Genomic DNA, 14,973 nt, shown 5'->3' with positions numbered 1-14,973 from the left:
ATCTATCTATCTGTCTGTCTGTCTGTCTGTCTTTCTTTCTTTCTTTCTTTCTTTTTATCTGTCTATCTATCTCTGTTTATCCATTTTCGTCTGTCTGTCTGTCTGTCTATCTGTCTGTCTGTCTGTCTATCTTTCTTTCTTTTTATCTGTCTATAATATATATATCTTTCTGTTTATCCATTTTCATCTCTATCTATCTGTCTGTCTGTCTGTCTTTCTTTTTATCTGTCTATATATCTATCTTTCTGTTTATCCATTTTCATTTGTCTGTCTGTCTGTCTGTCTGTCTGTCTTTCTTTTTATCTGTCTATATATCTATCTTTATGTTTATCCATTTTCATTTGTCTGTCTGTCTATCTGTTTGTCTGTCTTTCTGTTTATCCATTTTCATCTATCTTTCTTTCTTTCTTTCTTTCTTTCCCGTCCGTCCGGCTGTCTATCTGTAGTTCTCATCTGCAATGTGTCTTTTCTTGTAGATATTCATCATGACAGATAGTATTTTGAGCAAAGCCGCCACTATGGAAATCCCCATCAACAGCAACGGTGACAGCAGGACGGCTGAGGATGACAGTCTTGAGCAGGTGTGTATCCACTGTCCATCAAACCTAATGAGGACAATGAGCATCCGATTTTCAGGCCTGCCATTCAGTTATGCCATGAACCACACCTGAATGCGATGTGACATCCTGTTCCTGTGGATATCGTGTGGCAGGCTCTGAGAGGCCTTGAACAGTTGACTTAATCACACATTAATGAGCTTTTGTAAATATAGAAACTGTTCATTTAAGTCGTTCGTTTCGGTTATTTCAGCACATGTTTGTCTTCTGTACGTATCTGTCTCACCATCTTTTTTTGACACTGTCTTCACATTTTATGTTTCTTCATGTCACAGGGTGCACAGATTGGTGGGAGCTTAGATGAAATTGTAGGCACACTGCCAGTGGCCATGGTGAGGGAGAGTTTGTGGGTGTCCCTGTATGTTGGAGCCCCATTCCCTTTGATTTAGTGTGGTTGATGGTTTGCATAGTTGCACACATAGTAGTCATTGACTTATCATGGGGTTTGGGCAAATGTTGGTGTAGGATTATTACAAACAGGAGCTGTTTACTGGAACAGAAAAGTCAAGCAGAGACATGGAAAACAGTCATGCAAATACAGTAGATCAATTTGCATATGTTTTATTGTGACGGTTCCTAATAGGATTTCCCTTGAACTAAGAATGTCTAGTTAATTGATAGATTTCTCAGCCAGCTTTTTGAATTTACACCTTTTTAAAGGTTTTGAGAAGGCAAGGCTTTAATATTGGTATAAGTTTGTATTTTTAAGTAGAAATAAGCTTTTAGTCTAGTATATAAACACAATATATAAAGGGTTTTTAAAGGATAATTTTGAATTTTGTATGCTTATTTCTTCTTGTCATCATCCCAGTCTTCTAATTGTTGATTAAAACTAAAACTTTACAAAATAATTTTTGGTGAATGAAAAAGATGACATAAAATGTAATTGTTAGAAAAATATTATGGAAGTTTTAGTTGAATGCTGAAATTACTTTTAACAAAAAAGCTAATCAGGAATATAAAAAAATGACAAAGCAAAATTTAAATGAAAACTGAAAATACAAACAAATTCCAATATATTAATAAACATTACAATAGTATATAAATAGTACCAACATAACACTGCTCCATCCTCACTTTTGATACCCATTTGTGTTTTCTCCACCTAGTATGCCCAGTTTGTGGTAAATGTGTTTTTTGTCTCTTTGCTAGAGATTGTTATATTCTGTGATATTAAATCCCATCATATTCAGGACTTGCAGCAGGTGATGGTGTCTGGACCAAACCTGAATGAAACCAGCATTGTGTCTGGAGGCTACGGAGGGGCAGCAGAGGGCATCATACCCACCAGTTCCATCAAAGGTAAAGAGCACTTGAATAACTCAAGTGTCCGATTCTGATTGGATTTGATGCAGCATCTAAGTCATGTGCCTGGCAAGGTTCAGCTTACATCTTTGCTGACGTATATGTTTAGGACCAGCTATACGTTTCAACCCGGAGTATTTTGACAGAAGATGTGGCAACGCGCCCAAACCAGGTGTCTGTGTACTGTATATGCATGCTAACTTGACAGAAGATCTTATTTTAGAATCTTTGTCCCTACAGCTCCCTCTCTCTCCACTGGTGTAAAATGTGTTTGTCAGCATTTTAACAGCAAACGTTTGGCTTTTTTCTACAGGGTGCTGAGGACAGTCGCATGGTGGATGCATGTTTGCTTATGCAACATAAACCTCTTGTTTGTTTGTTTGTTTTAAATTTACTGTTGAGCTGATATATTTGAAATGTGGAATGCACAATAATTCCTTTAATGGTGTTTCTTTATGCTTAATAACATGACTGGCCTTAACACATTAACACAGCACTAAGAGGCAGGCCAGAATACAAACCTAACTGACGCAGTCAGTGGCGGTCCATGAGGAATTTTTTATTTTTATTATATACATTTATTTTTTATGTTGTCTCATTTCAATAACCATTCTGATTGGTCTATTTATTAGAAGAGCCTTTATGTTGTTATTGTCCTCTGAAATTTGTGAAGTAATTAAAACAATTAAGTTGAAACTAAAGTGACTTAATATATTGAAAATTGACAGCAAGAGTAAGTTGTAATTTTCTAAATATATGACACTGATAACTGGAGTAATAACTGCTGAAGATTCAGTTTTACCAACCCAGGAATAAATGACATTTTAAAATAGAAAAGAGTTATTTTAAATGTAAATAATATTCAACAATAGAACCGTTTTTACTGTATTTTTGATCAAATAAATGCAGCCTCGGTGAGCATAAGAAACTTTGAAAAAACATTGAAAGAATCAAACCAATGGGAGTTTGTGTATACTGTATTCATTTTAATTGGCGCAATTTATGAACACATTTATGCTGACCGTCACTGTACAAAGTCAGTCTTTTAGCAGCAGTCTTGTTTTCGTTTTCATCCTCTACTTCCAACTTTTATCTCTTTTGGTCACCTTGTCCTTAATAAAACGTTTCCTTTTAAGCATCCACTGTTCATTTTTGATAAAACATCATAATTGTTCATGCATACATCATAATCACCAATATTATTATTGTTTGATACATTTTGATTATTCAATCTATGAAATCATTATGCATTTGATTATGTTTACTAAAATCACCTCTACAGAATAATCATCGTCCCACCCAGTTCATGTGCATTACTCATCCATATTACTACAAAACACTAAACATTGTAATTTCCCTAATGGCCTTTCACTTAAACTAGACCTCCATCCCATTCCTCCACCCGTCCACTGTTATTCATTCATTTCAGACATCCGCTCCAAATCCAGGGGCATCACTCCCAGCCATTCAGCTGCCAGTCGGATAGCAAACCAGCCAGGACATTACCCAGGTATCTCAGGGCCTCCTCACCCCCTCCTGTCACTGCCCATAATTATCAGTCATTACTCATTTACTGTCATCACACCTTTTATTCTTGTCCCTATTCATTTTTCAGTCTCAGGAATAAAAGATGATTGGTTATACACCGAATTTTGAAGTCTCTACTTTGATAATGGTCCATTACATGAGATGACTATAAAGTCAGTGTTGTGACCTTTATAGACACAACTGGGTTGTGATATTCAAAACCAGAATGAAATTATATTGTGTATTTTGGTATGGTGCCCTATTTATAATAAATGTACCTACATTTTGTACTCTCAGCTCCCAGCATGCACCACAGCAACAGCAACCCATCCATGATGTCAGAGGAGGCCACAAGAGGTGTAGCTGTAGAGAAATTTGACAGCATGAAAAAGTGGAGCATTAACACGTACAAGGTACAGTAGTTTCATGTTTTTAAAATAAATCTCTTATGTTCACCAAGGCTGAATTTATTTATTCAAAAATACAGTAAAAAACAGTAATATTGTGGAATGTTATTACAATTTTAAATAACTGTTTTTGTTTTGTTTTTTACTTTAACAGATTTTAAAATGTATATATTGCTGTTATGACAAAACTGAATATTCAGAATCATTACTCCAGTCTTCAGTGTCACATGATCCTTCAGAAATCATTCTAATATGCTGATTTGGTGCTCAGGAAACATTTATTATTATCAATGTTGAAAACAATTGTGCTGTGCTTTATATTTTTAGGAAATTGTGATACATTTAGGATTCTTTATTGACTAGAAAATATGTAAAAATAGACAGTTTTGTATAATTATAAATGTCTTTACTGTGACATTTGTGACCTCGAACTTATCCTTGCTTCATAAAAGTATTCATTTATTTTAATATTTTTTTAATCTTACCACAAGTATTTTTTTTATTATATCTGTAGTTATTTAGGCTTTATCAAAATAATCTGTGTAGGGATTCATATGTATCTTGCCTTCCTTTCTTTACCAGTGCACAAAACAGATGTTTTCGGAGCGCTTCGGTCGTGGCTCAAAGACGGTGGACCTGGAGCTTGAGGCTCAGATTGATGTGCTAAGAGAGACTAAGATGAAGTACGAGTGTATTCTGAGACTAGCACGTGAGCTCACCAGCCACTTCTACAACATGGTGCAGACTCAGCAGGCTCTTGGAGACACCTTTGCTGATCTTAGCCAGAAATCTCCAGAATTGCAGGTACTAATATTTTTTTTGCCGTTTGGTTACATATCGCCACTGAATCTTAACATAGTGTCCCATTTTTAATGGTTTTTGCAAACGAAAGAATTACCAGCACTTTTTTGCCTTATAGACAGTTCGATAAGACAAAAAAGACATACTGTCCAAAACAGTATCTTGTATTGTATATTTATATTTATATTGATATTTATATCTAGAGTAGATTTTGCTTTCATTACATTGCAGCTTACATATATACATACATAAACATTTTTCTCAAAATTTGTGAAAATGTTTGTTTCCACAAGATTTTAATATAACACGAATATGCCTTTACTCTATTTGATGGTTTAATAGCTGTATAAATAACGTTATCCTCAACTTAACTTTTTTTTTTACTTTTCCAGGATGAGTTTGGCTATAATGCAGAGACACAAAGACTGCTATGCAAGAATGGAGAGACGCTCCTGGGTGCCATCAATTTCTTTGTGTCCAGCATAAATACACTAGTCAACAAAACCATGGAGGACACACTCATGACCATCAAGATATATGAGAATGCAAGGTATCAAAAGTTTGATATTAATGAGTTACATGTTACATGAGTAACTGTTGTAATATCTGCTTAAACAAATTAGATTAGGGCTAACAAAAATTCTGCAAATTAATTACATGATATACAGAGTGATTAATCAAATTAACATACATTCTCACACAAATATGTTTTTATTTTTTATTTTATCTGATTTGATATTATATTTTTTTTTCAATCTGTACATCATGTAATTAATTGCTAAGATAAGAAGCCCCCCAAATGAGGATGGATCAAATAATTTTTACATTTATTGCAAAACACAAGTATATAATTGAATATACCGTACATTACAAAAAAGGGCTTTAGAAGTTAATGTATTGGTTTATTTCAGTTTCATTTAACATAAGCGTATCGCTAGAATTTGTTTTGCAACTGAGTTTGTCAATCTGTCTGAAGTCGGCATTTACACAACACTTTCTGGCTGTTGCATCATGTCTTGTTCATTTTTTTTTCCCACAACATGAATCATAAAAATCACATTTTTGGTCCACACAATGGAAGTAAATGGTAACCAAAAGAGCTTGTGATTCTTCAGAATATCCTTTGGGTTACAAGTCCGACTCTCTAACCATTAGGCCACGACTTCCCCGATTTTATGTTCCCCAGCAGAAAAAGTCCTACAAGTTTGGAATAATTCAGCGAGTAAATGACAGAATTTTCATTTTCACAGCATGTTAATCTGACATGTCTAATTGTGATATCAAGGGATTTGCAGCCTGTACATCAAGGAGAATTTCTTTTTTTTAATCCTAGGATTAGTTATATAGGTTTATTGAACCAGCTTATACTTATGAGTACTGATGTTTCAGACTGGAATTCGATGCCTATAGAACCGACCTGGAGGAGTTGAGCGCGGGTCCACGGGACGCTGCAGCCATGGTGCGCATTGAGATAGCTCAACAGCAGTACCAAATCCATAAAGACAAGTATGAACAACTGCACAGTGATGTCAGCATCAAGCTCAAGTTTTTGGAGGAGAATAAGGTACCATGTTGAAATCCATATTGTTCAACTTTTTTATTTCGTAAGTCACAAATATTACTCAGTTTTAATATTTTAACTTTCCAGGTAAAGGTGATGCACAAGCAGCTCCTACTGTTTCATAATGCTGTCTCTGCGTATTTTGCTGGAAACCAGCAGCAGCTGGAACAGACTCTCAGACAGTTCAATGTGAAATTGAAGCCACCAGGTTCTGACAAGCCGTCGTGGCTTGAGGAACAGTGATCACTTTGTCAATGTAAAGAGACACTCAAACATGCAAACCCGAAAATGGATGGACGGGGATGTAAAAGTGATTCGTATGAATGATTAAGACAAAAGAAGTAGTTGTTTTTAAGTTGCCAAACCTTGGAAATATGCCCAGAAAGTCTTAAAATAAATATACATTTGATCCAAATGGCCTATGGAAACTATCTGTGGTTACGTTTTACAGCTGCATTCAAAGTAATGAATGTTGCAAAATTACAATACAAATCAATCACATAACTCACTTTCTGTAAAAACGTTAACATTTTCTGAGGCATTCATAGTCATATTCACAAAACTGTTCCATATCCAGTGAGCACCTCGCAGGCCAGTTTATATACTTTGTTTTATCATAGAGCCAAAAGGAATGAATGTTGTGCTTGTGTGTTTGTTTTTAACGTAAGTTTGTTTGAAAGAGGATTGGGTCATGGTAATAGAATGAAAAATTGCTCACGGTATGTGTCATAAGAAGGTTAATAATACTATATTTATATATATGTAAATTGTGCAGTCCTATCTATGAAATTAAAACACATTTGAAAGCGAAATAATCGAATGAGTGATATTTATCTTGCCTTATGCGTCTCTCTTACTTTTACTGCCACATGGCAGCCAGGCTTAGTTTCTGAGCAGCATCTTCAAACTTTGACTAGCTGCCAGCAGACGCTACTGGTGAAACCTAGAAAAAAATTAACCACTTTTCCTTGATTGGATTGTTATTCCCTTGACTCTGTACTCGAATAAGAGAAGGGCTTGGTTTCACTGTGGTAATCAAATTGGAATATCATGCATTAAGGGATAGAAGAGCTTCTTTGCCTTAACAAGAATGTGTTGCATCTGCAATTATATTCTCCTTGTGTTACACTATTTTTTGATATTGATTCAGCCTGATATTTTATCTCCTTAAAATACTGTCCCACTTCTTCTTGCAGAGACTTGTCAACAGGGCACTACTATATATTCCATTATACAGTCCAGTCCTTTATTTCAACACAAATACGAAAGTATTTAAATTGATAATACATAAATTGATATTTAACTTAGTTTTAGTCAAGAAAAGAAAAACTCTGATTTGCTATGGTTTTCTTCTAAAATGTACAATATTTTACAAAAAGGACTCCACTCCTCGACATTACAATACACGTACTTTTCATTTTTTTTTTTAAATGTCTGTAAAAATTCTGATTCTTTAATGAGGTAAGGTCTGAGGGATTTTATGGTTGGTTGTCTATTTTCCCCATTGAAACATTAACCCGTGTGAAACGGCCTTTACCCAAAGTAACTGTCAAGTAAACAGCCCAGCTTTCAGTTTCTAACGGTACTCGCTGTTATTATCTGTGAAGTTGGGTGATTAAAAGTGATAATACATAAATTGATATTTAACTTAGTTTTAGTCAAGAAAAGAAAAACTCTGATTTGCTATGGTTTTCTTCTAAAATGTACAATATTTTACAAAAAGGACTCCACTCCTCGACATTAAAATACAAGTACTTTTCATTTTTTTTTAAATGTCTGTAAAAATTCTGATACTTTAATGAGGTAAGGTCTGAGGGATTTTATGGTTGGTTGTCTATTTTCCCCATTGAAACATTAACCCGTGTGAAACGGCCTTTACCCGAAGTAACTGTACAAGTAAACAGCCCAGCTTTCAGTTTCTAACGGTACTCGCTGTTATTATCTGTGAAGTTGGGTGATTACCCATTTACATGGTACTTTCTGAGATTTGAATGACCGAGGGATTACGTCTGTAACCAGCGCTGACGAGTTCTGGGCGTGAGCTACAGGTAAGCGAGCGGATGATTGCAACATTCTTCCGCAGAACGGCTTTGCAGTAACCAGCAGTGTGACAGACTAACATGGAGCATGTTTTTCTCGTCTGGAGTATATAGCCAAAGTACATTCAGATATTGTCAGACAGCAGTTTCTTTTGGGAGACGTCTGGATACCTCACAAACGAGTAAGTAAATAATTTCTATGAATTAAAATACAAAGATACTACGGTTTTACCAAAAAGACCTTGGGCGATAAAGTCTTTTTTCATGGAGTAGGTTATTATAATACTATACAGTATCATAGAAGTAGTTTTATATTGAAATGTATGTATAGACCTGGAGTACAGAGTAGGCTACCATATTATTACCATCAGTGAACTGTGGTAAAAAAACAACAACCATGGTACTGAGAGAAGTTTTTAAGCTTTAAAAAGTTCCTGCAGATATTGTGGAGGAATTAACCTGACTATATATATATCACCTTATTATATATTCTATTAGTTATATAGGTATTTATATATATATATACTGACAGTCTTTGCATAAAAGAAAGAGGTCATGTAAACTTGAAAACCTGTATTTTCTGTCATGGTTTTGTTAGTATGTTCTCACCAATGCTTATTACCTAGAGTTACTTGGTTAACTTCCCTACACTAATTCTTCCGTTTTCAGCTGAAAGACGGCATATATTAACATATTGTAGACACACAGTTTCCATATGGTTTCTTTTTCTGGCTTTTCTTTAAAGGGATGATGGAGCAGAATCTTTGCAAGTGACATCCAAATCATGATACCACCACCGCCGCCACCACCACCACCTAATGCCCCACCTCCCCCTCCTCCTCCTCCACCCCCTGCCCTCTTCTCTGGTGGAGGCCCGTTTACCAGAGGCCCAATGCGGGCCTCTAGAATGCGTAATTTCAATTGGGAGGCCATACCTAAGGACACTGTGCTTGGCAAACACAACATATGGACGGCTGAGAAGAACAGTGAGTTTGAGTTGGACACCAAACGTATGGAGGAGTTATTCAGCCACAATGATCAGAAGCAGGTCCAGGCCACAAACCGCCGCAGTGTACGCCAGTCCCCGAGCAATGCCTCAGGACCCGAAATGGTGAGTTCAGGTAGAATGTGCCAGAAAAGTTGTTCTGTACCTGCAGGCTTACAGTAAGTGGGTGTTTCCAGACTCATTTCATCAGAGAGATTTGCATATGCTTACATCAAGCTTGTCTCTAGGGTAGGGTCAGTGACTGTCCCAGGCAGTCTGTAATAGAGATGACTTTTGGTTAGTTGGAACCTCACTTCATTTCTGTTTATTTTGTACTTTATAATTGTCACTGTAGTAATGATTTCAGAGCTGAAGGTGATTCAAGCTTCATATATTTTCATGCTGCATGCAGGAGGTGTCATAATTGCTAATTTTGCATAAACCGTTTCTTTATGGTCATTTATCTTTCACATAGTGTACTGCAGATTATTACTAAAGCTACTTCTTCATGATCTAACCCTTTAGTTTTTTTATGTAAACCAATGGATTTTGACTTAAATAAAATCTATACAATTATTTTTTAATTGTTTTACCTAAAATAATCTTTTGACATTAATAAATGCTATTAATTTATTTTAACATTAAATAAATTAATTATAATAAAATTGCATGTTATCACTTTTTATAGTGTAAATTATGCATGCTATTGTGGATCAATTACTATTTTTGTCATAATCTCTCTCTTCTTTGGTAAGTTTAGTATATTGCATAATAATTTCAGCAAAATGTGGCTAGTTTATGACATTTTGTCAGAGAACATCTATTTATAAACTGGCTTTACTTCTGCTAAAGTCACATGATACAGAACTAATTGGTAACTACTGCTAAAATCAGGTAGATAAAGAAAAGGAGAAGTTTACTAAAAGGAAATTTAAATAACAGTGATTTCAAATTAGGATTGCCGTGTTTTCCAGAAAAATCCCATTTGATTGTTTCTCAGCATGTTGCTTGGAAAGATTTGACATATTTTAGTGTCGTAATCATGATTTGTCATGCTGTGTCCCACAGCCAGAAAAAAAAACATCTTAGTTACTAGATTTGATGTAACTTTCTCTTGCAAATAATGCTTAGAGTCATTCAAAAGACAATGATGTGGCATTTATAGACGCCACTCGACTATGTTTGTCCTTTGATCCGAACTCTCTTTAAAGGTGGAGTGGTTTCTTCTTTTCTGTAAGTGTTTACATAAGGTGGACTCCACCGATTTTGAATAGCTTTCAGTTCAAAAACACTGTGATGCAGAACATCTAATTTTACAACCATTGAATCACATCATCACAACGTTCCGGTGATTATTCTTAATGCAAGAAATTAATAGGCAGGGTTGTTGGGATTCATAAATCATCATTAGTTTTTCATAGTTCATAAATGATGAAAAACATTAGGGTGGAGTAAATACTTAGTACAATCTGTTTACATTTATGTTATGGTGTAATATACATAAAAAAACAATTGGTCTGAAAGCTGTCTTTGTCATCCATTATTCATACAGTATAATAGCTTTTTTTCCTTTGCCAGGTGACCATCCTCAACTCCAAGAAGAACATGAACATTGGTATCTTCCTCAAGCAGTTCAAAAGGTGAGTGTATCACGAAGGTGTATTAAGAAAAGCTCTCCATTTCATCAGCAGATCCTAGGGTGGAAACACGCAGTAGTCATACGATAGATTGCTCACATGTCTCTGCAAGCCAAATGAATTTTTTTCTGACAACATCAGGCAGTCCATATCTTTTCTACCAGAGTAAGAGTGAAGATAAGATGGGGTTTGCATTATTTACATCATCAGCGGTTCCCTTAATCATACAGTGTTTCTTCGCAGATATTGATTAGCTGATTGTGACAGTTTAACTGAATACATCAGCTTTTAGTGCTAGAGCTTGTGATACCAGTTTGGTGTGCTTGTGTGTATCTCTAATAAAGCAAGAATGGGCTTGTCTAGTCCCTGTATGTTTTATGGTTGGCCAGGAAACGGAGATTAAGTGTATGTAGCAGTCAGAACAAGGTGAAGTATGAATCATAGTGTGGAAGTCCATATATCGCCCACTTCCTCTATACTGTTCTTACGGATGTGCCACTTGTTTTGGAGAACAATGCTGAATTTAGAATTGAGTTTTACAATGTTATCAGTCTACTTAAAGATGAAGTGTGTCTGTTCCACTAGGGGTGAAAGTATTGATTGATTTCATACAAGTTTCTCAGATATTCCCTGCAGCTGCCGTTGGATGGACAAAGAGGTAGTTCCGCCCCCAAACTCACGCCATTGGTTGAGTCACTGTTGCTGTGTTGGGCCGCTCAAACAAACAGAGCAATGTTGACACGCCACAGAATAGCAGTGTTGACACTACTGGAAAATTAACCTACAAATATCTTAGTTGTCACTGCATATCAAACTGGGACAGGCGAGAGTATTTTAAGTTAGAAAAATTAAACAATTAAAATAAATGATATTAAATTAAATAAAAAGTTTTATATGATGCATATACAATTATTTTATTTTATATTAAAATGTCAATAGTGTTTTTATTTTGTATTTTAAAAGAGTATGATAATGTTTTATGCAGCAATTTCATTTGAATTACAAACCTATAGAAAAAAAAATGCATGATGCATATTAAACGTTTATTTTATTTTTGAATAATGCATCTGCCTTCATAAGTAAGACTGGGGTTTAGTGATATTAGCAGAGATCCAATTCCGTTCAATCTCTGAACAATCTGAGATTTTGTTACTCTTGACATAGTCTGTGGAGGCCCTGATCTGTAATTCTACCACATCTTTCTCCACAGGTCAGTGAGTGGAATGATTGATGACATTATCAACGGCAGAGGAGAAAGATTTGGGACTGGGAAACTGAAGGAGATGTGCAAACTACTGCCAGAGGATGGAGAGGTGGGTGTAATATATGGATCAGGGCTTTAGTTACACTTGTTGAGCAATTCCAAGGCTTTGATAGTGTGCCAATGGCATTTGAATATGCGTTTGTGTATTGTGTAATATGAATTGCAAACTGAACTTTCATTTGATTTGAACTGAAAGCTTACTGTACTGTATTGGATTTGCTTCATTTCATTAGGTGCGTCAGCTTCTTGATTTTAAAGGAGACTGTTCAACTCTCTCTGAGGCAGATCGGTTCATGGTACAACTTGTCGAAGTTCCTTGGTGGGTGTATACAGCCACAGAAAGGCAAATACACTTACACAACTGTACACAGAGCACCTTCAATACTAAGCAATTTGCACAGTACAGCTCATGTTTTATCTCCGTGGCCAGGTATTGATTATCAATACAAGACAGTGAATTTGTAGGTCACTGCAAATTACTCTAAATGTGAGGGAACTTTAGATATACCATCATGATTATATTTCTTTGTTTGTTCTTCCTCTAGCTATGAGGAACGGTTGAACAGTTTAGTACTCAAAGAGGAATTCCCCCATTTTATGGATGAAGTGAATCACTCTATTGCAGTTATGACCTCTGCTGGACAAGGTATGATTGACATACATTTGAAGCCGTCTGCTATTACCTATAAGTCAACATGCCCTCTTCCCTTTTTTTGAAGCAGGGAAGTCACACCTTGTTTCTAGTTTTCAGTAATTGCTTATTATTAATATATATATTTAGAATTTAGAATTATTATACGTATCTGTCTATCTATCTATCTATCTATCTATCTGTCTGTCTATATATATATGTATATATACAGTATATATATATATATGGTGTGTGTGTGTGTGTGTGTGTGTGTGTGTTTAAGAGGCATTTTTTATGCGTCACAAGCATGGCCGGACTTACCACTGGGCTTGAGTAGGCTGCAGCCCATGGGCCCCTCCTTGTAGGGGGCCCCGCCTTTGCCCGTTTACGTTTGTTTGATTTGTTCGTTATATGCCAGTCAGAATTCAGAAATTATTAGCCACATTTCCACTGCGCATGCAAGATCTAAACGGGCCAGCCGGGGCTACAGCTTACAACTACGACCTTCGAGGCCGTCAAGTCTGCACCGATTGGTTTGTTATCACATGGCTACTTTAAACAGCCCCATTAAGCCTTTAGCCCCAAAGAGCGCACATTTAGAAAGATAAGGATAAACTCTCAAATGTTCACACCTCATTTCTTTACAGAGGATGATTCTATATTACTATAGCCTATTAATGTTCCACTAAATTATGCGATCATCTGATGAGTTTTTTGCGCTCTCTCTCGTTACTGCCATTACACATAGTGGGGAAGAAATGTCATAAAAAAAGCAATTTAACGAGTTTCTGTTTTTATAACATAGCTATGCCTATGATATAGGACTTAGCCTATCACACAAACAAGAGTCTTGTTTTTTTTCTCGAATATCTGCACGATCGCAAATGTACAATAAACAACAACTTACAGAGTAACTTTCAGACACAAAATTCCGTTTTGCTCCGTCAGAAAGAAAATAGAACAAACAGTAGAACCGCTGCGTCTCTGAACAACAGTGTTTTGTTCCTTAGTGTTACACAAACCAGCAAATGATTCTATCAGGCTATAAGTTCAGTCCTTTGCAAAGTTAAATGAATCAGCTTTTTAAACAAATTGGTTGATTCAACTCACTCATTAAGACAGTCACTTGCTGCCACCTACTGGCGGTTAAAGTTTCATATTTTAAGCTTATTACATTTTTGCAATCATTTATTATTTCTACATTAAAATGTTATATTTAAATGTAACATTATGCACAATCCATCTATGAATTTTGTTGATAGTAATTTCATTTGATTGTTAAATAGCCAGCATGTCTTTTTATTCGATTGAATTTATTGATTAAATAAAACCCTGACATAAGAGGACACAGATTTGACAATAACTTTTATCAAGTCCTCGAGACCTATTTAGTTTATCTCTGAATATGAGCATGCAAGTTTTTTGTCCAAAGTTGCTAGGTATGGTAACACACTATTGAGTCTATTGACTATTGATGTGCTGACACAAATGTTATTGTTAAATAAGAGTTTCTACAATTTAGCTTTTCTTTGTTCTTTTTTTTAGAATGCAGACACCAGGTTAAAGGAGGCCGAGGCGGCCTTCAAAAACCTTTCAGCCGTGAGTGATTCGGTAGCAGAGTATTTCTGTGAGGATCCAACTCAGTTCAAACTAGAGGAGTGTTGCTCCATTTTCTACTCTTTCTGTGAGAAGTTCAAACGAGCGGTTCAGGTAATTGCACCATCCAAAGATGCATTCTGGGTACTCTAAGAAAACATTTTGTCACACTTAAAAGATTCAGATCAAACTAATTTTAATATTACACAAAGATAACCCGAGTAAATACAAAATACAGTTTTGAAATTATTATTTCATTTATTAAGGGAAAAAAGCTGTCCAAACCTGCCTGTCACTACGTGAAAAAGTAAACCTAATAACTGGTTGTGCCACCCTTTGCAGCAACAACTGCAATCAAGCATTTGCGATAACTGGCAATGAGTCTTTCACATCACTGTGGAGGAATTTTGGCCCACTCTTCTTTGCAGAATTGTTTTAATTCAGCCACATTGGAGGGTTTCCGAGCATGAATGGACTGTTTAAGGTCATGCCACAGCATCTCAATCGGATTTAAGTCTGAACTTTGATTTGGCCACTCCAAAACCTTAATTTATTTTACTTGAGCCATTCAGAGGTGGACTTGCTGGTGTTTTTGGGATCATT

At 35.8% G+C, this 14,973-nt stretch overlaps 2 protein-coding genes across 5 annotated transcripts in view; both read left to right on the top strand.

The window, feature by feature from the left end:
* Positions 1-7,436, top strand: part of LOC107587234 (arfaptin-2-like) — an 11,404-nt gene extending 3,968 nt beyond the window's left edge. The window contains exons 2-11 of one of the 4 annotated variants that reach the window (XM_016274943.1): positions 477-581; positions 893-949; positions 1,811-1,919; positions 2,032-2,094; positions 3,352-3,432; positions 3,747-3,862; positions 4,439-4,660; positions 5,050-5,207; positions 6,047-6,221; positions 6,306-7,436. In XM_016274943.1, coding sequence (XP_016130429.1) covers positions 486-581; positions 893-949; positions 1,811-1,919; positions 2,032-2,094; positions 3,352-3,432; positions 3,747-3,862; positions 4,439-4,660; positions 5,050-5,207; positions 6,047-6,221; positions 6,306-6,461 — 1,233 coding nt within the window. In that variant the 5' untranslated portion in view covers positions 477-485 and the 3' untranslated portion in view covers positions 6,462-7,436. The remainder of the gene's footprint in view (positions 1-476; positions 582-892; positions 950-1,810; positions 1,920-2,031; positions 2,095-3,351; positions 3,433-3,746; positions 3,863-4,438; positions 4,661-5,049; positions 5,208-6,046; positions 6,222-6,305) is intronic. The other 3 variants (XM_016274952.1, XM_016274959.1, XM_016274968.1) reach the window with 3 other exon arrangements.
* Positions 7,437-8,263: 827 nt separating this feature from the next.
* The window catches only part of LOC107587915 (FH2 domain-containing protein 1-like), a 12,928-nt gene continuing 6,218 nt past the window's right edge, over positions 8,264-14,973 (top strand). Inside the window, exons 1-6 of the mRNA XM_016275878.1 lie at positions 8,264-8,439; positions 9,003-9,368; positions 10,821-10,882; positions 12,090-12,192; positions 12,377-12,462; positions 12,689-12,789. Coding sequence (XP_016131364.1) covers positions 9,042-9,368; positions 10,821-10,882; positions 12,090-12,192; positions 12,377-12,462; positions 12,689-12,789 — 679 coding nt within the window. The 5' untranslated portion in view covers positions 8,264-8,439; positions 9,003-9,041. The remainder of the gene's footprint in view (positions 8,440-9,002; positions 9,369-10,820; positions 10,883-12,089; positions 12,193-12,376; positions 12,463-12,688; positions 12,790-14,973) is intronic.

This window comes from Sinocyclocheilus grahami, unplaced genomic scaffold (assembly GCF_001515645.1).
Source record: "Sinocyclocheilus grahami isolate Dianchi unplaced genomic scaffold, SAMN03320097.WGS_v1.1 scaffold6.1, whole genome shotgun sequence".
Taxonomy (NCBI): domain Eukaryota; kingdom Metazoa; phylum Chordata; class Actinopteri; order Cypriniformes; family Cyprinidae; genus Sinocyclocheilus; species Sinocyclocheilus grahami.
This window is presented reverse-complemented; position numbering and strand designations above follow the sequence as displayed.